We start from the raw sequence: 24,626 nt of genomic DNA, 5'->3' as shown, positions 1-24,626 counted from the left end.
AAAATATTGACACGTGATCATGTTGACCTCTGTAGGTGCTGTCCAGTCATGTGACATCGAGGACAACTGGGTGGCCGTCAACGGGTCCTGCATCAAGCACTTCCGGTCTCAGGTCACGTGGGCAGAGGCTGAGTAAGTCACGTGGCTTTTGTGTGTAGATGGTTACATTTAATTCGAGGATTTTTAGTGAGATATTTATAGTAACGTTGGTGGTTTTATGCAGACCATTTTGTGGTTTTACATGTGGGAGTAACGTAGAAGTTTTTGTAAGTTTTGAGGGTTTTATGTGAGCACCACGTAAAAGTGAGGGAACCATGTTTGGTCAATCCTAGCTCCAACTGCCAGCGACAGAACAGCCATCTGGTCAAGATGGACACGCTAGACAAGGCGGACTACGTCTTCTATGAGTCCGACTCAGCTGTTTCGTGGGTCGGGTTCAGTTGGAACAGTTCATCAAACAGGGTAAGGACATTGGTGTTTCATGTGGGTAGGACATTGGTGTTTCATGTGGGTAGGACATTGGTGTTGGGTAGGACATTGGTGTTTCATGTGGGTAGGACGTTGGTGTTTCATGTGGGTAGGACATTGGTGTTTCATGTGGGTAGGACATTGGTGTTGGGTAGGACATTGGTGTTTCGTGTAGGTAGGACGTTGGTGTTTCATGTGGGTAGGACATTGGTGTTTCATGTGGGTAGGACATTGGTGTTTCATGTGGGTAGGACATTGGTGTTTAAGGTGGGTAGGACATTGGTGTTGGGTAGGACATTGGTGTTTCATATGGGTAGGACATTGGTGTTTCATGTAGGTAGGACGTTGGTGTTTCATGTGGGTAGGACATTGGTGTTTAAGGTGGGTAGGACATTGGTGTTGGGTAGGACATTGGTGTTTCATGTGGGTAGGACATTGGTGTTTCATGTGGGTAGGACATTGGTGTTTCATGTGGGTAGGACATTGGTGTTTCATGTGGGTAGGACATTGGTGTTTAAGGTGGGTAGGACATTGGTGTTGAGTAGGACATTGGTGTTTCATATGGGTAGGACATTGGTGTTGGGTAGGACATTGGTGTTTCATATGGGTAGGACATTGGTGTTTCATGTAGGTAGGACATTGGTGTTTGTGAGTAGGACATTGGTGTTTCATGTGGGTAGGACATTGTTGTTTCATGTAGATAGGACATTGGTGTTTCATGTAGGTAGGACATTGGTGTTTGTGAGTAGGACATTGGTGTTTCATGTGGGTAGGACATTGGTGTTTGTGAGTAGGACATTGGTGTTTCATGTGGGTAGGACATTGTTGTTTCATGTAGATAGGACATTGGTGTTTCATGTAGGTAGGACATTGGTGTTGGGTAGGACATTGGTGTTTCATGAGGGTGGGACATTGGTGTTTTATGTGGGTAGGACATTGGTGTTTCGTGTAGGTAGGGCGTTGGTGTTTCATGAGGGTAAGACATTTGTAGTTGTGTTTTTATTGAATTGTTTCAAATGGATACGACTATCGGAAATGTTGTTTATACTGTAACTATCATACTTTGTTACTTGTATATAAACTTAATATGTTGAAAAACATGTTTGTAAGATGTACTACTTAAAACATGTTACATTGGTCAGTTTAACGTTTTCCTCAGAATGTTTTGGTTTGAATTTTTGAGTGTATACATTGAGTGTTGTAGTTTAGATTTTACTGAAGGATGATGAGATGAATGTAAACAATCACGACATGTTTGTGTTGATCGTAGATGGAGTGGAACGATGGTACACTAGTCAACAGTTCATTGATACGCTATGCAGTTTCTCCTGTCAAAGCGAGGTAACACAATTTGTAGTGTTGTCCCTTGTAATATTAAAGTGATGTAATGCATGTGTAGATGTCAAGTGTATTTGTGCAAATGTTGTCACTCACACCTGTGATATGTTGTGTACGTCTAACGCACATAAACATAAAAATATCCTTGTTAGATCACGTTAAAGAACACCCTACCAGTTTGTATAATTTGGTTACATTTTCTCATCGATCAGTTGGAATACAATGTATTGTAGCGTCTTTAACGCTAGTAGCGCTACAGCGTACACATTAGGTAGCGTGGATTGTCTGGAGGCTCATGGATTTACCTGTCAGAAGAATCAAGGTAAAGAAATTTACACGTCTTGTAAAGTTAGGAGAGTGATACATTCGTTGAGAAGAATCAAGGTAAAGAAATTTACACGTCTCGTAAAGTTAGGAGAGTGATACATTCGTTGAGAAGAATCAAGGTAAAGAAATTTACACGTCTCGTAAAGTTAGGAGAGTGATACATTCGTTGAGAAGAATCAAGGTAGAGAAATTTACACGTCTGCTAAAGTTAGGAGAGTGATACATTCGTTGAGAAGAATCAAGGTAAAGAAATTTACACGTGTGCTAAAGTTAGGAAAGTGATACATTCGTTGAGAAGAATCAAGGTAAAGAAATTTACACGTCTCGTAAAGTTAGGAGAGTGATACATTTTTTTAGATGAATCAAGGTTACTTGTGATGTTGTACAAGTAATCTGTAGTCACCCCAGTATATAAAGGTTAAAGTAACCACATTCAAAGTGAGTACGTCAGCAACATTGTACCAGATCTTTGAAAACTATTCTAACAAGGTCAATGCCCTGATGGATGGGAGATCTTCAGATTGACCTGTTACAAGTTTTTCCCAAGAATTGAGATGACCTGTACTGAAGCCAGGAATGTATGTCTGTCCCTAGACGCTGACTTGCTCAAAATCTCCTCGTGAGTACACGCAATAGTGTCAAAGTCAAAACAATCTTAATGTGTTATATATATATATATATATATATATATATATATATATATATATATATATATATATATATATATATATATATATATATATATATATATATATATGTGTGTGTGTACAATAAATTCATTTTTCTTTTGTATGAAGAAGTCATGGTAAGAGATACAAAACTTCAACTAGATGTTAGCAATACAAAATTATCTTACTAAGAAAACTTTTATTTTTATTTCTTTTACTGACCCAATGTTGAAGAGAAAAAGAGCAAGCGTATGTGAATTCCATTCTTCCAGAGATGTCCTCTTTGTCAGTGAAATCGATGTGGATTGGCATTAACGGTACACTTTCTCACATTTTTAAACAGTAATGTTTTTGAAAATATCTCAGAAGTATTGTGATAGCACTTTCTTTTGAAAAATCTCCAACTTCATTAAGAAAATTACAATTAGAAAACGATTTAGTAATTTACTACGCTTGTCAATGAGGTTTATGTTTAATCTATTAATTTACTGCGGAAGTCAATAAACTTTTGTTTAATATGCTAATTTACTACCTTAAAGATGTGGCAAGATCAATGAGAATTTGACATGTAGCGTTAACATATTAATGTAAAATTTCGTTGAAAGATAAATGCTTGAAAATATTTGAAATGTGATACAGCAAACTAAATATGATATGATTCAACATTTGAATGTTGATATAAATTGTTTGAAACAGACTTTGAAGATGATGTGATTCAACATTTGAATGTTGATATGATTCAACATTTGAATGTTGATAAATATTGTTTGAAACAGACTTTGAAGATGACATCTCCTTCAAGTGGTCAGATGGGACAGCCCTGGGCGAGTATGTCAACTGGCACTTTATTGCACCCTACAGTATCACTGGATTAAAGGAGTGTGGTTTTATCTACACTGGTGGGCATGTCACATTACCTCTAAACACAGGGGGGGGGGGTAGTTTACACTGTTATGAAATTATATAACATTTTTAAACAGTCAAAAAAAAAAAAAAATGTAGGCCTATTTTCTCTAGGTTATTTTAAAGGCAGATGGAACGTCGAGAATGCAAACAGTTACAAATCTTTTGGTTGCAGCAGGGATCAAAATAAACCTTTTACGGTTGCTCCAAAAGGTAGGCACTGTGGAATTACTGGTCTAGTCATTAGACCTTTCCAAAAGGTAGGCACTGTGGAATTACTGGTCTAGTCAGTAGACCTTTCCAAAAGGTAGTTACTGTGGAATTACTGGTCTAGTCAGTAGACCTTTCCAAAAGGTAGGCACTGTGGAATTACTGGTCTAGTCAGTAGACCTTTCCAAAAGGTAGGCACTGTGGAATTACTGGTCTAGTCATTAGACCTTTCCAAAAGGTAGGCACTGTGGAATTACTGGTCTAGTCAGTAGACCTTTCCAAAAGGTAGGCACTGTGGAATTGCTGGTCTAGTCAGTAGACCTTTCCAAAAGGTAGGCACTGTGGAATTACTGGTCTAGTCAGTAGACCTTTCCAAAAGGTAGGCACTGTGGAATTGCTGGTCTAGTCAGTAGACTTTGATTGGGACGTCTCCTCTGTTAGAACTGGGATTAGCATAGGGTAGGGAACTGGGATAAAATATCGATTACTAATATTTTGAAATCGGCGGCGTTTTCTGTGAAATGGTTGTATTCTTAAATGTTTTCTTTGAAGTGGTTGTATTCTAATATGTTTTCTGTGAAATGGTTGTATATTCTAAAATGTTTTCTGTGAAAAAGTTGTATTCTAAAATGTTTTCTTTGAAGTGGTTGTATTTTAAATGTTTTCTGTGAAATGGTTGTAGTCTAAAATGTTTTCAGTGAAATGGTTGTATTCTAAAATGTTTTCTGTGAAATGGTTGTATTCTAAAATGTTTCCTGTGAAAAGGTTGTATTCTAAAATGTTTTCTGTAAAATGGTTGTATATTCTAAAATGTTTTCTGTGAAATAGTTGTATTCTAAAATGTTTTCTTTGAAGTGGTTGTATTCTAAAATGTTTTCTGTGAAATGGTTGTATTCTAAAATGTTTTCTGTGAAATGGTTGTATTCTAAAATGTTTTCTGTGAAATGGTTGTATTCTAAAATGTTTTCTGTGAAATGGTTGTATTCTAAAATGTTTTCTGTGAAATGGTTGTATTATAAAATGTTTTCTGTGAAATGGTTGTATTCTAAAATGTTTTCTGTGAAATGGTTGTATTCTAAAATGTTTTCTGTGAAATGGTTGTATTCTAAAATGTTTTCTGTGAAATGGTTGTATTCTAAAATGTTTTCTGTGAAATGGTTGTATTCTAAAATGTTTTCTGTGAAATGGTTGTATTCTAAGTGTTGATTTTAGCGTCTTAGAGTTCTTCATCTCTGTGTCTGACAGGCTCTGACATGCATCTAACCCCTTTCCACCCTCTAAAATCAACAACTGAGTACCCCACTGTGACGCAGGGACGTTTGCAGACCTAGCTATCGTTTCCAATCTTCTAAGTTATCGCTATTGTCGTCAATTTCGTCAGTTAACTGAATGATACACAGTGACCTCTCACTAGAGATATGATATTACTGGGATTAGGATAGGGTAGGGAACTGGGATAAAATAGCGTTTTAATTTTTAATTGTAGTTATGTCAATACCATTATATTGTGTAATTATAGGATACATAGATGATAATAGCTGTAATAGGAATCGTTCTTTTGTGTGTGTTTGATTGTACGCCCCTCCCCCCACTAGATACAAGTCTGAATAGCTAGTATTTGCCCAAGTCGTACTGGTTGGAGTTAAAGTATGCACAGGTTAGGCGCCCCGCCCCTTGTGGGACTGCTGGGGCAAGGCAGGAGTTGGGTTCCCTTAAGGTGGGTTAGGCAGGGGTTGGGTTTACTGTGTCACTTTACTCTGACTTCATTACATCCTCCACCACCCCACCCGCTACTGACGACCCAAGTAATGTCGCCATCTAAAATTGGACTGCGTTTAATCCTAGTACTTATCAATGCAGTTTAAAAAAAAAATCAAATACATTTAATAAGATAATAAATTGTGTTTTCCCTAACATTTCCTGATTTGTTGGACTGGATTGACATGTTTTCAGGTGCCGCTTCAAAATGTGATGTGGGGTGGAGGGTGGTGGGGGACACGTGTGTCTACATCAGTGGTGTCGTCTGCTCTCAGTCAGCAGCCGAGAGCAAGTGTCAGGCGTTCAATGGTCAGCTAGCGGTCATCAATTCACAAGCCGCCTTTGATGATTTAGCCAGTAAGTCAGTGTCTGATGCTTTAGCCAGTATGTCAGTGTTTGATGATATAGCCAGGAAGTCAGTGTTTGATGATTTAGCCAGTAAGTCAGTGTTTGATGATTGAGCCAGTAAGTCAGTGTTTGATGATTTAGCCAGTAAGACAGTGTTTGATGATTTAGCCAGTAAGTCAGTGTTTGATGATTTAGCCAGTAAGTCAGTGTTTGATGATATAGCCAGGAAGTCAGTGTTTGATGATTTAGCCAGTAAGTCAGTGTTTGATGATTTAGCCAGTAAGTCAGTGTTTGATGATTTAGCCAGTAAGTCAGTGTTTGATGATTTAGCCAGTAAGTCAGTGTCTTATGATTTAGCATGTTAGTCAGTGTTTGATGATTTATCCAGTAAGTCAGTGTTTGATGATTTAGCTAGTAAGTCAGTGTTTGATAATTTAGCCAGTAAGTCAGTGTTTGATGATTTAGCCAGTAAGTCAGTGTTTGATGATTTAGCCAGTAAGTCAGTGTTTGATGATTTAGCCAGTTAGTCAGTGTTTGATGATTTAGCCAGTAAGTCAGTGTTTGATGATTTAGCCAGTAAGTCAGTGTTTGATGATTTAGCCAGTAAGTCAGTGTCTTATGATTTAGCATGTTAGTCAGTGTTTGATGATTTATCCAGTAAGTCAGTGTTTGATGATTTAGCTAGTAAGTCAGTGTTTGATAATTTAGCCAGTAAGTCAGTGTTTGATGATTTAGCCAGTAAGTCAGTGTTTGATGATTTAGCCAGTAAGTCAGTGTTTGATGATTTAGCCAGTTAGTCAGTGTTTGATGATTTAGCCAGTAAGTCAGTGTTTGATGATTTAGCCAGTAAGTCAGTGTTTGATGATTTAGCCAGTAAGTCAGTGTCTTATGATTTAGCATGTTAGTCAGTGTTTGATGATTTATCCAGTAAGTCAGTGTTTGATGATTTAGCTAGTAAGTCAGTGTTTGATAATTTAGCCAGTAAGTCAGTGTTTGATGATTTAGCCAGTAAGTCAGTGTTTGATGATTTAGCCAGTAAGTCAGTGTTTGATGATTTAGCCAGTAAGTCAGTGTTTGATGATTTAGCCAGTAAGTCAGTGTTTGATGATTTAGCCAGTAAGTCAGTGTTTGATGATATAGCCAGGAAGTCAGTGTTTGATGATTTAGCCAGTAAGTCAGTGTTTGATGATTTAGCCAGTAAGTCAGTGTTTGATGATTTAGCCAGTAAGTCAATGTTTGATGATTTAGCCAGTAAGTCAATGTTTGATGATTTAGCCAGTAAGTCAATGTTTGATGATTTAGCCAGTAAGTCAGTGTTTGATGATTTAGCCAGTAAGTCAGTGTTTGATGATTTAGCCAGTAAGTCAGTGTTTGATGATTTAGCCAGTAAGTGAGTATTCCTGAAGAGACTTGTATGTTTATTTTCCGTGAATACTGAGTAAATATGTAACTTGAGTACAATGGGATAATTTACAGCCTTTATAAAAACTGGTTCCTTCTGGATTGGTTTGAAGTATTACAGGAGGATTCGAGCTTATCAGTGGGTCAATGGAAGCCAGGTATGTAGATGCTAGAAGGTTCTTAAGGAATTCAGGTAAATAGAAGTTAGAAGGTTCTAGAAATAAGGTAAGAATAAGTCTGGTATGAGTTTAATAAAAAATAAATAAGTTCCTAATTAGGTAACAAAATCTGGCTTAAATAATCGAAGTTTATAGTCTAATTTGCATTGTTTGTCTCTACCTCTGTTGATTTGTTAGTAGTGTTAGTATCGCAATACTTTCAACGGAAAGTACTCTGAATTATTACAGTAATAAACTGGGAGTGATCTCCCCTAAACTTTCTCGAATATTCTTATATAACTTGGAATGTAGACATGATTTTTAATTACTTAAACTTTTAAAAATAGAATAGAATCTCATAGAAAAAACATTGCGCACCAAACAAACGCCGAAACAAAATGTGCATAATAGTGCGCAATATTATTAGTACTTTATAAATTTACTTGCGTTTTTTGAGAAATCGGAAATAGCGTAAATTAGTACTTCCGGTCAACAAAAATGACTCAAAATTTGAAAGAAGGTGAAGAAATAGATCTATTACTTACATGTGAAATTTCATTTATCTATCTGAAATAGTACTCAAGTTATAGGCTTTTGAAAAATTCAAAGTAGAAAAAGTACCACTTCAGGTTATCGAAAATTGCTAAAAAGTTGATACGGATCTACGATTTTGATAAAATACTTATATATGAAATTTCATCAACCTAGCTGTAACGGTACTCAAGTTATCGTGTTTACACACAGACACACAGACAGACAGACAGACAGACAGACAGACAGACAGACAGACAGACACACAGACACACAGACAGACACACAGACATACGGACAAGATTGCAAAATTATGTTTTTCCGTATCAGTGAGGTGTAAAACGTCGAGATTTCCAAAAATCTCGATTTTTTTTTTGCACGATTACAAGACTTTCTCTATACTTCGTATATACGAGAAAGTAAAAATGAATTTGAAACAATAATAATTTGACACATAAGATTATTAGATAAACATAATAAAAGACAAAGCAATAAATTACCTTAGTGCAGATTAAGTTGACCATAGCTGACCATAGTTGACCAAAGTTGACCATAGTTGACCATAGTTGACCAAAGTTGACCATAGTTGACCATAGTTGACCATAGTTGACCGGAGTAAGTTTGTTCCTACACTGCCAGTTGGCCTCAGCTGAATGGGGTGTGGGAGAACCCAAGGACCCAGACTTGCAGAGATGCGTCGTCCTCTTCTTTGACGTAGCGCAGCCACGACCCGTCTGGAAGAGTATATCCTGTGGCTATAACACCAATGGTTTCTTGTGCCAGAAAAATCAGAGTAAGTTTTTGGGAAGGTGTGTGTGTGTGGGTGGGTGGGGGGGGGGGGGGGTTAGCGGTATGTTTGTTGGGGTTGAGGTTTGAGTTAGGGTATGTTTGTACAATGTCCTCAATAATGGAGATTCTTGGTGCAATGGAATCCTAATATTTACACATTTTTCTTACCAGGTGAGCCAGAATATATTGCTATTGATCCAGGTAGGCCTGTATTTATTTTATTTCATATTATATATATATATATATATATATATATATATATATATATATATATATATATATATATATATATATATATATATATATATATATATATATATATATATATGCACATATATTTACGCTACATATAGGCTATTTATATAGGCTTTATAAAGTATATATATATATATATATATATATATATATATATATATATATATATATATATATATATATATATATGTATGTATTATACACATATATCATGGTGTTTTTAGAGCCTTTTAGTGAGAAATGTGGCCAGTCTTGGGTTGAAAGGTCAGGAACAGATTTTTGTTACCAGTTTAGAGACCTGAGCACAACATGGGATGAAGCAGTGATGATTTGCAACAACCAGAATGGGAGCTTAGCCAGTATTACGTCACAGGAGGAACAGAGGTTCATCAGTCGTAAGTCTACGTTATGTTGGTCAGGTTATAATGAGGGGGTGCTCAAGGCTACACCATTTAGCCTGGGTATAAAGACATTTAAGGCTACACCGTCTAGCCTGGGTATAAAGACGTTCTAGCAAGGGTATAATGACGGGGCGTTCAAGCTACACCAACTACACATACAATAGCTAAATGTTGTTGAAAAAAACAAAACCAGGTTTCTGCTTTGATTGATTTTATTCACTAAGTAGGGTGGGAGAAAGGGGGGGGGAGGTAAGGGATGAAAACAAAGAATACTTTCCTGAATAATTTGTCTAACATTCAAACGTTGTCTTTTCTCATGTTAAATAAATGCTTGGCATACCTCTGAATACTATACGCAGACATTTAATTACCATTTGATTAAATTGAAGTATATTTTCAAATCTTCCTCAAATATCTGACCAAGTATGGAGAATTATTCGACTGTGTGTAATATCTCGCAACATTGGTGAATAGATAATAACACATAGCAACACTTAGAAAAAATGTCTATAGCTTTTCTCTGTAATAGCATCACACGTTTTTCTACAGTTAATATAGGCACTAGCAGTATGGCCTTGTGGATTGGCGCCACTGAGAAGTTTAAAGAGTACGGCTGGCAGTGGATAGATGGCGCTCCGTTTGTGTACGAGAACTGGGAGGAAGGTTGCGCATTTTTCTCTTTTATACGGGGCTGCACATTTTGGTTTCATTTTATACTGGGCTGCACATTTCGGTTTCATTTTATACTGGGCTGCACATTTCGGTTTCATTTTATACTGGTTGCACATTTCGGTTTCATTTTATATTGGCTGCACATTTTGGTTTCATTTTATACTGGGCTGCACATTTCGGTTTCATTTTGGGTTTGGTTCAGTTGAAAAAAGCAAGAGCTATCTATCGAAAAAACAGTATATTTTATATTAATTAAATTTTTTGAAAATTCTGACGAAAAACGATTTACATTAAATTTGGATCTAGCTGCAATGATGTATGAATGAACAAAAATGTGTCACAGATTTCATGCAATGAGGTATGAATGAGCCACAAATCTATCTCAGATTTCATGCAATGAGGTATGAATGAGATAAAAATCTATCTCAGATTTCATTCAATGAGGTATGAATGAGATAAAATCTATCTCAGATTTCATTCAATGAGGTATGAATGAGATAAAAATCTATCTCAGATTTCATTCAATGAGGTATGAATGAGATAAAAATCTATCTCAGATTTCATTCAATGAGGTATGAATGAGATAAAAATCTATCTCAGATTTCATTCAATGAGGTATGAATGAGATAAAATCTATCTCAGATTTCATTCAATGAGGTATGAATGAGATAAAAATCTATCTCAGATTTCATTCAATGAGGTATGAATGAGATAAAAATCTATCTCAGATTTCATTCAATGAGGTATGAATGAGATAAAAATCTATCTCAGATTTCATTCAATGAGGTATGAATGAGATAAAATCTATCTCAGATTTCATTCAATGAGGTATGAATGAGATAAAAATCTATCTCAGATTTCATTCAATGAGGTATGAATGAGATAAAAATCTATCTCAGATTTCATTCAATGAGGTATGAATGAGATAAAATCTATCTCAGATTTCATTCAATGAGGTATGAATGAGATAAAATCTATCTCAGATTTCATTCAATGAGGTATGAATGAGATAAAATCTATCTCAGATTTCATTCAATGAGGTATGAATGAGATAAAATCTATCTCAGATTTCATTCAATGAGGTATGAATGAGATAAAAATCTATCTCAGATTTCATTCAATGAGGTATGAATGAGATAAAAATCTATCTCAGATTTCATTCAATGAGGTATGAATGAGATAAAAATCTATCTCAGATTTCACCACCATTGATTCCACGGACTGTGCAGTGATTATGACGTCGACAAGAAAATGGCGACCTCTCGGCTGTTTCACATCGAATGGTTTTGTCTGTAAAAAAAGAGGTTGGATTTATTCCTTTCTTACAGAATCTTTTTGAACTTTACACAATTTTTTTTCCTCCAGCAAATGGTTGAATTTTACAAAAGTTGAGTTTTTAATTAATGAACCTGTTTGATAAAAAATTTAGGCCACAGATTTGTTAATTCAAGTTTTTCATTGTAAGAAACACGATGATGGTGATTATGATGATGATGCTGGTAAAAAGAATTATTAATGCTAAAAATTTGGCCTTACATTAAACCGACCCGTTTTTTTCTAATGTAAAATGTTATACCATCAGTGAGACGCGAGCTGTTGTAAATTTTTTTTTGAACATTTGTTTGGAAGTCTGCTAGTTAAGACAGAATTTAGAACTTTGCTAAATGGAGTCTTTAAAACAGCCGTAGTTAGCATATTTACAGACTCTTTGTTTAGACATGTGCTGTTATTTGAGATTTTGTAGCTTAAAAAGTTACACTGCGAAATGGATCCGGGCTTTCTTATTGGTGAGATTAAGTTTTGAAGTAACTATAATGTTACTTAAATAAACTTTAAACGTCTCAGAGAGACAAAAAAATAAGTACATTTTCATTTTTGTTTCGTTCCATTTCAAAATCGTTTCGTTGAAATAGTAATATGGCTTCAGATTATGTTAATTACTTTTTTAACACAAAGGCATTTAAACCGAGTAAAATATTTTAATTATAATTATCCCACGTGAATAAACTTCTAACGAAAATAAACCTTATAGCTAACATTTAGTTTAAAGATGATTTCTTTCAGTACTGAACACATTCTCGACGGAAAGTCCCCCCAACACAGTGACGTCTTCTGTTGGTGAGTTTCAAGAATTTTGACGATAACAAATCAAATACGATGTACACAGAGAGTTATAAAAATGAGATTGCTTTTAGTACTAAATGAGGATTATGATTTTAAGAAATGAAAATGTAAGATCCCTCTTCCATTCTGCTTGTAAACAACACCTACTCATGTTGTTAAAGAATATATTTTGTTATTGGACACACTGTTGTTTTATGGGGGCAGCCTGAAGGATTGATATTGCAGGGGTATATAGACATAGTGTTTACTGACTAGTTGATAAACTAATAAAACTAGGAACATAATTTTATCCCAATCTTTAGCGCAAGCTTTCGTTTCCTTCAGTAATTGTATACCGCATATCTCAGTGTTACATTAGCCTGATGTTCTGGTGTAGTCAACTGTTTGTCCTAGTCTCAATGTGTGTTATTTATTTGGTGGAGATGTTAAATTTGTGCTTGTGATGAGGTTGTTTTAATTTTAACTGTTGGGGTAGTCTAAATTGTTACTTACCCACATTTCTAGCCAACGTTTTCATGGCCCGCTAGGTTCCAGAATTCCGCTTCCATTACCATATAAACTAAACTCTAATTGTTCCAGAGATCAGCTTATAAACTCTAATTTTCCCGGAAATCAGCTTATAAACTAAACTCTAATTTTCCCAGAAATCAGCTTATAAACTAAACTCTAATTTCTCAGAGATCAGCATATAAACTAAACTCTAATTTTCTCAGAGATCAGCTTATAAACTAAACTCTAATTTTCCCAGAAATCAGCTTATAAACTAAACTCTAATTTTCCCAGAAATCAGCTTATAAACTAAACTCTAATTTCTCAGAGATCAGCTTATAAACTAAACTCTAATTTTCCCAGAGATCAGCTTATAAACTTAACTCTAATTTTCCCAGAGATCAGCTTATAAACTAAACTCTAATTTTCCCAGAGATCAGCTTATAAACTTAACTCTAAATTTCCCAGAGATCAGCTTCCAAACTTAACTCTTATGTTCCGAGAGATCAGCTTATAAAGTAAACTAAACTCTAATTTTCCCAGAGATCAGCTAATAAACTAAACTCTAAATGTTCCAGAGATCAGCTTCAAAACTAAACTGTAATTGTTCCAGAGATCAGCTTATAAAGTAAACTAAACTCTAATTTTCCCAGAGATCAGCTAATAAACTAAACTCTAAATGTTCCAGAGATCAGCTTCAAAACTAAACTGTAATTGTTCCAGAGATCAGCTTATAAAGTAAACTAAACTCTAATTTTCCCAGAGATCAGCTTATAAACTTAACTCTAATTTTCCCAGAGATCAGCTTATAAAGTAAACTAAACTCTAATTTTCCCAGTGATCAGCTTATAAACTAAACTCTAAATTCCCCAGAGATCAGCTTATAAACTAAACTCTAAATTCCCCAGAGATCAGCTTATAAACTAAACTCTAAATTCCCCAGAGATCAGCTTATAAACTAAACTCTAAATTCCCCAGAGATCAGCTTATAAACTAAACTCTAATTTCCCCAGAGATCAGCTTATAAACTAAACTCTAAATTCCCCAGAGATCAGCTAATAAACTAAACTCTAAATGTTCCAGAGATCAGCTTCAAAACTAAACTGTAATTGTTCCAGAGATCAGCTTATAAAGTAAACTAAACTCTAAATTCCCCAGAGATCAGCTTATAAACTAAACTCTAAATTCCCCAGAGATCAGCTTATAAACTAAACTCTAAATTCCCCAGAGATCAGCTTATAAACTAAACTCTAAATTCCCCAGAGATCAGCCACTATGGCTGTCAACCGGAGTGGGTGCTCTACAATAAAAAATGCTACTTGATCAAGGCAGATTCGGTCACGTGGACGACAGCAGACATCTTGTGCCAGAAAGAAAGTGGAAATCTCGTTAGCATCAACTCTGTCAAAGAGAACTTGTTTATCTGGAGCAGTTTCCCAGGTGGTTGGTCGTGGTTTCCTTTCTTAGAGAGCTACACATCTTAGGGAATTGTAAATTAAATTAAATTTACAAAAATTCTAATCACACATAGTAGTTTTCAGGATTAATTTAATTAACTGCTATTTTTGAAGTTTTAACAGTTTCAAGAGAAAATTTAAAAATAATTTATCCTAAATTTACATGTGACATTGGATGTGTTTCATGTGATTCCTATCTTCACCATTTCATGTGTTTCATGTGATTTACATTTCATGTGTTTCATGTGGCTTACATTTCATGTGTTTCATGTGATTTACATTTCATGTGTTTCATGTGATTTACATTTCATGTGTTTCATGTGATTCCCATTTCATGTGTTTCGTGTGATTTCTATCTTCACCATTCCATGTGTTTAATGTGATTTACATTTCATGTGTTTAATGTGATTTCTATCTTCACCATTCCATGTGTTTAATGTGATTCCCATTTCATGTGTTTCATGTGATCCCCCCCCCCTCCCATGCAGACAACTCACAGTACAAATACTGGATAGGCCTGGAGAAAAAAGAAAACGAATATGTGTATCGCTGGGCAGATAACTCTCTGGTCAACTTTACCAACTGGAAATACAAGGCCCACAGAACGTACAATAAACTTCACTTGTGTGTGGTGATCAATGAAGAGGTGGGTGTTACACTTAAGTGGGTTGATCACTTGTATGTGTTGATCACTTGTGTGGGTTGATCACTTGTGTGGGTTGATCACTTGTGTGGGTTGATCACTTGTGTGGGTTGATAAATTGTGTGGGTTGATAAATTGTGTGGGTTGATAAATTGTGTGGGTTGATAAATTGTGTGGGTTGATCACTTGTGTGGGTTGATAAATTGTGTGGGTTAATCACTTGTGTGGGTTGATAAATTGTGTGGGTTAATCACTTGTGTGGGTTGATAAATTGTGTGGGTTAATCACTTGTGTGGGTTGATCACTTGTGTGGGTTGATAAATTGTGTGGGTTGATAAATTGTGTGGGTTGATCACTTGTGTGGGTTGATCACTTGTGTGGGTTGATAAATTGTGTGGGTTGATCACTTGTGTGGGTTGATAAATTGTGTGGGTTAATAAATTGTGTGGGTTAATAACTTGTGTGGGTTAATAAATTGTGTGGGTTAATAACTTGTGTGGGTTGATAAATTGTGTGGGTTGATCACTTGTGTGGGTTGATCACTTGTGTGGGTTGATAAATTGTGTGGGTTGATCACTTGTGTGGGTTGATAAATTGTGTGGGTTAATCACTTGTGTGGGTTGATAAATTGTGTGGGTTGATAAATTGTGTGGGTTAATAACTTGTGTGGGTTGATAAATTGTGTGGGTTGATCACTTGTGTGGGTTGATCACTTGTGTGGGTTGATAAATTGTGTGGGTTGATCACTTGTGTGGGTTGATAAATTGTGTGGGTTAATCACTTGTGTGGGTTGATAAATTGTGTGGGTTGATAAATTGTGTGGGTTGATAAATTGTGTGGGTTGATAAATTGTGTGGGTTGATAAATTGTGTGGGTTGATAAATTGTGTGGGTTGATAAATTGTGTGGGTTGATAAATTGTGTGGGTTGATAAATTGTGTGGGTTGATAAATTGTGTGGGTTGATAAATTGTGTGGGTTGATAAATTGTGTGGGTTGATAAATTGTGTGGGTTGATCACTTGTGTGGGTTGATAAATTGTGTGGGTTGATCACTTGTGTGGGTTGATAAATTGTGTGGGTTGATCACTTGTGTGGGTTGATAAATTGTGTGGGTTGATCACTTGTGTGGGTTGATAAATTGTGTGGGTTGATCACTTGTGTGGGTTGATAAATTGTGTGGGTTAATCACTTGTGTGGGTTGATAAATTGTGTGGGTTGATAAATTGTGTGGGTTGATAAATTGTGTGGGTTGATCACTTGTGTGGGTTGATCACTTGTGTGGGTTGATAAATTGTGTGGGTTGATAAATTGTGCGGGTTTGATAAATTGTGTGGGTTGATCACTTGTGTGGGTTGATAAATTGTGTGGGTTGATCACTTGTGTGGGTTGATAAATTGTGTGGGTTGATCACTTGTGTGGGTTGATAAATTGTGTGGGTTGATCACTTGTGTGGGTTGATAAATTGTGTGGGTTAATCACTTGTGTGGGTTGATAAATTGTGTGGGTTGATAAATTGTGTGGGTTGATAAATTGTGTGGGTTGATCACTTGTGTGGGTTGATCACTTGTGTGGGTTGATAAATTGTGTGGGTTGATAAATTGTGTGGGTTGATCACTTGTGTGGGTTGATAAATTGTGTGGGTTGATAAATTGTGTGGGTTGATAAATTGTGTGGGTTGATAAATTGTGTGGGTTGATAAATTGTGTGGGTTGATAAATTGTGTGGGTTGATAAATTGTGTGGGTTGATAAATTGTGTGGGTTGATAAATTGTGTGGGTTGATAAATTGTGTGGGTTGATAAATTGTGTGGGTTGATCACTTGTGTGGGTTGATAAATTGTGTGGGTTGATCACTTGTGTGGGTTGATAAATTGTGTGGGTTGATCACTTGTGTGGGTTGATAAATTGTGTGGGTTGATCACTTGTGTGGGTTGATAAATTGTGTGGGTTAATCACTTGTGTGGGTTGATAAATTGTGTGGGTTGATAAATTGTGTGGGTTGATAAATTGTGTGGGTTGATCACTTGTGTGGGTTGATCACTTGTGTGGGTTGATAAATTGTGTGGGTTGATAAATTGTGTGGGTTGATCACTTGTGTGGGTTGATAAATTGTGTGGGTTGATAAATTGTGTGGGTTGATAAATTGTGTGGGTTGATAAATTGTGTGGGTTGATAAATTGTGTGGGTTGATAAATTGTGTGGGTTGATAAATTGTGTGGGTTGATCACTTGTGTGGGTTGATAAATTGTGTGGGTTGATCACTTGTGTGGGTTGATAAATTGTGTGGGTTGATCACTTGTGTGGGTTGATAAATTGTGTGGGTTGATCACTTGTGTGGGTTGATAAATTGTGTGGGTTAATCACTTGTGTGGGTTGATAAATTGTGTGGGTTGATAATTTGTGTGGGTTGATAAATTGTGTGGGTTGATCACTTGTGTGGGTTGATCACTTGTGTGGGTTGATAAATTGTGTGGGTTGATAAATTGTGTGGGTTGATCACTTGTGTGGGTTGATAAATTGTGTGGGTTGATAAATTGTGTGGGTTGATAAATTGTGTGGGTTGATAAATTGTGTGGGTTGATAAATTGTGTGGGTTGATAAATTGTGTGGGTTGATAAATTGTGTGGGTTGATCACTTGTGTGGGTTGATAAATTGTGTGGGTTGATCACTTGTGTGGGTTGATAAATTGTGTGGGTTGATCACTTGTGTGGGTTGATAAATTGTGTGGGTTGATAAATTGTGTGGGTTGATAAATTGTGTGGGTTGATCACTTGTGTGGGTTGATAAATTGTGTGGGTTGATAAATTGTGTGGGTTGATCACTTGTGTGGGTTGATCACTTGTGTGGGTTGATAAATTGTGTGGGTTGATAAATTGTGTGGGTTGATCACTTGTGTGGGTTGATAAATTGTGTGGGTTGATCACTTGTGTGGGTTGATAAATTGTGTGGGTTGATAAATTGTGTGGGTTGATAAATTGTGTGGGTTGATAAATTGTGTGGGTTGATAAATTGTGTGGGTTGATCACTTGTGTGGGTTGATAAATTGTGTGGGTTGATCACTTGTGTGGGTTGATAAATTGTGTGGGTTGATCACTTGTGTGGGTTGATAAATTGTGTGGGTTGATCACTTGTGTGGGTTGATAAATTGTGTGGGTTAATCACTTGTGTGGGTTGATAAATTGTGTGGGTTGATAAATTGTGTGGGTTGATAAATTGTGTGGGTTGATCACTTGTGTGGGTTGATCACTTGTGTGGGTTGATAAATTGTGTGGGTTGATAAATTGTGTGGGTTGATCACTTGTGTGGGTTGATAAATTGTGTGGGTTGATAAATTGTGTGGGTTGATAAATTGTGTGGGTTGATAAATTGTGTGGGTTGATAAATTGTGTGGGTTGATAAATTGTGTGGGTTGATCACTTGTGTGGGTTGATAAATTGTGTGGGTTGATCACTTGTGTGGGTTGATAAATTGTGTGGGTTGATCACTTGTGTGGGTTGATAAATTGTGTGGGTTGATCACTTGTGTGGGTTGATAAATTGTGTGGGTTAATCACTTGTGTGGGTTGATAAATTGTGTGGGTTGATAATTTGTGTGGGTTGATAAATTGTGTGGGTTGATCACTTGTGTGGGTTGATCACTTGTGTGGGTTGATAAATTGTGTGGGTTGATAAATTGTGTGGGTTGATCACTTGTGTGGGTTGATAAATTGTGTGGGTTGATAAATTGTGTGGGTTGATAAATTGTGTGGGTTGATAAATTGTGTGGGTTGATAAATTGTGTGGGTTGATAAATTGTGTGGGTTGATAAATTGTGTGGGTTGATCACTTGTGTGGGTTGATAAATTGTGTGGGTTGATCACTTGTGTGGGTTGATAAATTGTGTGGGTTGATCACTTGTGTGGGTTGATAAATTGTGTGGGTTGATAAATTGTGTGGGTTGATAAATTGTGTGGGTTGATCACTTGTGTGGGTTGATAAATTGTGTGGGTTGATAAATTGTGTGGGTTGATCACTTGTGTGGGTTGATCACTTGTGTGGGTTGATAAATTGTGTGGGTTGATAAATTGTGTGGGTTGATCACTTGTGTGGGTTGATAAATTGTGTGGGTTGATCACTTGTGTGGGTTGATAAATTGTGTGGGTTGATAAATTGTGTGGGTTGATAAATTGTGTGGGTTAATAAATTGTGTGGGTTAATAACTTGTGTGGGTTGATAAATTGTGTGGGTTGATCACTTGTGTGGGTTGATAAATTGTGTGGGTTGATAAATTGTGTGGGTTGATAAATTGTGTGGGTTGATCACTTGTGTGGGTTGATAAATTGTGTGGGTTGATAAATTGTGTGGGTTGATAAATTATGTGGGTTGATAAATTGTGTGGGTTGATAAATTGTGTGGGTTGATCACTTGTGTGGGTTGATCACTTGTGTGGGTTGATAAATTGTGTGGGTTGATCACTTGTGTGGGTTGATCACTTGTGTGGGTTGATAAATTGTGTGGGTTGATAAATTGTGTGGGTTGATAAATTGTGTGGGTTGATAAATTGTGTGGGTTGATCACTTGTGTGGGTTGATCACTTGTGTGGGTTGATAAATTGTGTGGGTTGATAAATTGTGTGGGTTGATAAATTGTGTGGGTTGATAAATTGTGTGGGTTGATAAATTGTGTTGATAAATTGTATGGGTTGAGCAATGATGAGGTGGGTGTTACCTACAGATTTCTATTTATACCTTGTAAGGTACACCAGGCAATAATTTGCACGATTAGACAAGACAATAAAACAACAAATAATTGGTGTATCACCTATTTATTAATTCATTGTGCTGTATAATTAAAACAATTAAATTAAAGAGTAACATGTTTCATGCATGCTTTGTATATATATATATATATATATATATATATATATATATATATATATATATATATACATATATATATATATATATATATATATATATATATATATATATATATATATATATATATATATATATATATATATATATATATATATATACTTCATATTTTCTCAAGGTCGGAGAGTGGCGTGATGAAGTTTGTGACCTTGTAACAGCAGGCTACATCTGTGAGAAGCCCATGGAGTTGTTGAATTACTTGACGATGCCAGCCTACAAAGTGGGCTGTGATTATGTGAGGTTTTTCTTGGCATTTCAAAGATAATTACATTATATTTTTAACTAGTTCGAAACTTTGATGAGAGATGTGTCCCTTTATGTTTGACATTTTAAAGTGTTACTTTTTAATAATTGTCAGTATCAGTTGTATAAAATAGCTTGTAATAACGTTTAGTTATGCCATAGCACAATGAAAAAATACCTGGTTTAATTTTGAACGTATTAAGCCACAAGTTGATGTATATAACCCACATTAAACCACACGTTGATGTGTATATCCCACATTATACCACACGTTGATATGTATACCCCACATTAAACCACACGTTGATGTGTATACCCCACATTATACCACACGTTGATGTGTATACCCCACATTAAACCACACGTTGATGTGTATCCCACATTAAACCACACGTTGATGTGTATACCCAGGGGCGGAACTACAGTGCCGCCAGACCCCGCAATGCGGGGGGGCCCACGACGTTTAGGGGCCCAGTTCCGACCAAAAAAAAATGAATTTTCTTTTCATAAATAATGTTTTTCGTGCACCTTGATAGTGGTTAGCCCCCCCGAAAAATTTTTACCGCCCCCCCGAACGAAATGAAATTTATATAATTTATATAGAAAATATATACTTTTAACAGTGTCCGCCCCCCCGAAGAAAGTTTACCGCCCCCCCGAAGATTTCAAGTGCCCCCCCCCCGGAGAAAAAAGTCTGGAAGAAACACTAACACACACTGTTGCGTAGAGAAATATAAAATTTATTAGAGCTCTACTTTGAAAGATAGGCAAACGTTCACAATACTTCCATGACTTACTGCCCTTCATTAAAACACGGGTGCCCATAAAGCTCATTTAAATAGTTTTGTACTATGTAAATTAAAGAGCCATTTATTCTCTTAATTATTATTTAAATAAGGCATACTAAAAAATCCTATAGCTATAAAAATGAATGTATTCAAAACTAATAATATAAATACAAAAAATCATAAAAATAAACATAACGCGAGAAACCATTGCAAAATCAAGCTTACGTGTTTATATAATTTTGATCAGCAAGCTTTTGGCCGTAAGTTTTGTTTTAAACATAAAGACGTAATACAGACATTTGTAAAACACGATTATTGCGGGCCCGAAATGAGTTCGGACTTATTGGTGACTTTGTTGTCTGGTTCGTTATATCACAGTGGTTATACATTGCAATAAAATAGATTAAAATACTCAGGTAATAGACTATTTAAAATTTTGAGAAGCGGGCTACTTATAAATATATATATATATATATATATATATATATATATATATATATATATATATATATATATATATATATATATATACATATATACATACATACATACACACACATATATATATATATATATATATATATATATATATATATATATATATATATATATATATATATATATATATATGTATGTGTATGTATGTATGTATATATTTGTATATATATATATATATATATATATATATATATATATATATATAGGGGGGGGGCCAAACATTTTTTGCGGGGGAGCCTTTTTTTTCTAGTTCCGCCACTGTGTATACCCCACATTGAACCACACGTTGATGTGTATATCCCACATTATACCACACGTTGATATGTAGACCCCACATTAAACCACACGTTGATGTGTATATCCCACATTATACCACACGTTGATGTGTATACCCCACATTATACCACACGTTGATGTATACCCCACATTAAACCACACGTTGATTTGTATACCCCACATCATACCACACGTTGATGTGTATACCCCACATTAAACCACACTTTGATGTGTATACCCCACATTAAACCACACGTTGATGTGTATACCCCACATTAAACCACACGTTGATGTGTATACCCCACATTAAACCACACGTTGATGTGTATACCCCACATTATACCACACGTTGATGTGTATACCCCACATTAAACCACACGTTGATGTGTATACCCCACATTATACCACACGTTGATGTATACCCCACATTAAACCACACGTTTGATGTGTATACCCACACTAAACCACACGTTTGATGTGTATACCCCGCATTAAGCCACACGTTGATGTGTATACCCCACATTAAACCACACGTTGATGTATCCCACATTAAACCACACGTTGATGTATCCCACATTAAACCACACGTTGATGTATCCCACATTAAACCACACGTTGATGTGTATCCCACATTAAAACACACGTTGATGTGTATACCCCACATTAAACCACACGTTTGATGTGTATACCCCACATTCAGGACAGCTTTGGTTATGGCCTCTACTGTTTTACCGTGTTTGATGACCCAAAGACATGGACCGGTGCCATGGACTTCTGTCAGTCCATTCAAGGCCATTTGGCCGTTATACCTGACAGGTAACAAATGGCCAACTCTGACGTCACATTTTTGTTATATCTAACGTACATTAAAATATATAGATAAGTAAATAAGAATATACAGATAAACCTATTTTTTCATGTTTTTCATGTGATGTGTAAACTATTGTCACCGCTTAAATAAGTTTTAACAAATTAAAAAATAAATTTTTCGTTTTTAAATAAAATAACATTATTCTTATTTATAACATAAAAGTGCACAATATTTTAAACAACATTACCTTTGTTAATTGTTAATGTCAACATTTTAATGGTTAAAAAAACGTTTCCCAGGAAAACTAACGCCTTCATCGTGTCACAACTGACCAAGATAAACAAAATCTACTGGATCGGACTTCAAATGTCTAATGAAACCATTCGTTGGGTGGATGGCGATCCAGTCACAGAGTTCCCCGTCAATGTTGTTTACAATGGTAAAGTCACAAACTATACCGGTGATGTACAATGGTAAAGTTACAAACTTAACCGGTTATTTACAATGGTAAAGTTACAAACTTTAACCGGTTATTTACAATGGTAAAGTCACAAACTTTAATCGGTTATTTACAATGGTAAAGTCACAAACTCTAACCGGTTATTTACAATGGTAAAGTCACAAACTCTAACCGGTTATTTACAATGGTAAAGTTACAAACTTAATCGGTTATTTACAATGGTAAAGTTACAAACTTAATCGGTTATTTACAATGGTAAAGTTACAAACTTAACCGGAGATGTACAATGGTAAAGTCACACACTTTAACCGGTTATTTACAATGGTAAAGTTACAAACTTAACCGGTTATTTACAATGGTAAAATCACAAACTTAACCGGCTATTTACAATGGTAATGTTACAAACTTAACCGGTTATTTACAATGGTAAAGTCACAAACTTTAACCGGTTATTTACAATGGTAAAGTCACAAACTCTAACCGGTTATTTACAATGGTAAAGTCACAAACGTAACCGGTTATTTACAATGGTAAAGTCACAAACTTTAACCGGTTATTTACAATGGTAAAGTCACAAACTTTAACCGGTTATTTACAATGGTAAAGTCACAATCTCTAACCGGTTATTTACAATGGTAAAGTCACAAACTTAACCGGTTATTTACAATGGTAAAGTCACAAACTTAACCGGTTATTTACAATGGTAAAGTTACAAACTTAATCGGTTATTTACAATGGTAAATTTACAAACTTAACCGGAGATGTACAATGGTTAAGTCACAAACTTTAACCGGTTATTTACAATGGTAAAGTCATACACTGTAACTGGTCATTTACTTCACATAATACCTATATGCCCATAATACCTATATCCTCATAAACATAAATTAATACTCACACCTATACCTGTACACGCGCCCCTACTACACAATCATGCACACACAAACACACAAGCAACATGCGTATATGCATCACGCATACAAATACACAAACACATATCGTCACAGTCTTCTATTAAAACAAATGTGTATATTTATGTAAGTATATATGTAAATATAAATGTAACCATATATGGTAATCATATGTGGTAAACATACATACATAATATTTACATGTCAAATTTTAAAGAATGAAAAAACGACTTTTAAAGTGAATGAGCATATTTACTTCATGGGCGCTTCTTATACTCATCTAGCAAGCTTGAGTAACTATGGCTGTTTCATACATTCATCTACCAAGTTTGAGTAACTATGACTGTTTCATATATTCATCTAGCTAGTTTGAGCAACAATGGCTGCTTCATCATGAAGTACGAGCTGAGAAAACCGGTCTGGGTGAGCGTCAGCTGCCAGAGAAAACACATTTTTCTATGTCAGACACCCCGTGGAGGTTTCGTTAAGCCGGAGATTCCAGCTCCAGCACCAGAGGCCCTGTGTCCGGCAAGCTGGTGGCTGTTTGAGGACCGCTGCTATCTGGTGAGGCTAGGGCTGGGGTTGGGGGTGGGGGCTGAGGGCTGAGGGAGGGGCTAGGGGTGGGGGTGGGCTGTGGCTAGGTCTAGGGCTAGGTCTAGGGCTAGTACTAATATCCATTACTTGAATTAATTTCAATTTATATTCAGCTTTGAAATTTGGACAAAGCACCGCTGTTGTCTAACCCCTATTGCCAAAGCTACGGTGTGGTCAAACCCCCTATGAT

The 24,626-nt window shown here is 35.9% G+C and overlaps 1 protein-coding gene across 1 annotated transcript; it reads left to right on the top strand.

Moving 5' to 3' along the window:
- Window positions 1-19: 19 nt before the first annotated feature.
- LOC131937128 (macrophage mannose receptor 1) lies at window positions 20-24,448 on the top strand. Its single transcript, XM_059294320.1, has 16 exons — window positions 20-132; window positions 333-439; window positions 3,578-3,700; window positions 5,868-6,110; window positions 6,216-6,353; window positions 7,053-7,244; window positions 7,497-7,579; window positions 8,750-8,903; window positions 9,071-9,100; window positions 9,379-9,549; window positions 10,105-10,218; window positions 14,104-14,283; window positions 14,786-14,943; window positions 22,361-22,476; window positions 22,771-22,910; window positions 24,207-24,448. Exons 1-16 carry the CDS (start codon window positions 20-22, stop codon window positions 24,446-24,448), a joined length of 2,304 nt encoding a protein of 767 aa, XP_059150303.1.
- The last annotated feature ends 178 nt before the right edge of the window (window positions 24,449-24,626 follow it).

Source organism: Physella acuta, unplaced genomic scaffold, assembly GCF_028476545.2.
Source record: "Physella acuta isolate Inbredline_101_S28 unplaced genomic scaffold, ASM2847654v3 ptg000200l, whole genome shotgun sequence".
In the NCBI taxonomy this organism is placed as follows: domain Eukaryota; kingdom Metazoa; phylum Mollusca; class Gastropoda; family Physidae; genus Physella; species Physella acuta.
This window is presented reverse-complemented; position numbering and strand designations above follow the sequence as displayed.

Excerpts from the sequence above, each read along its gene's own strand:
- LOC131937128 (XM_059294320.1), top strand. The coding sequence starts at position 20 with ATGTTGACCTCTGTAGGTGCTGTCCAGTCATGTGACATCGAGGACAAC. Across the intron at positions 9,550-10,104 it reads GGAACAGAGGTTCATCAGTC|TTAATATAGGCACTAGCAGT; the intron begins GTAAGTCTACGT and ends GTTTTTCTACAG. Across the intron at positions 14,284-14,785 it reads CTGGAGCAGTTTCCCAGGTG|ACAACTCACAGTACAAATAC; the intron begins GTTGGTCGTGGT and ends CCTCCCATGCAG.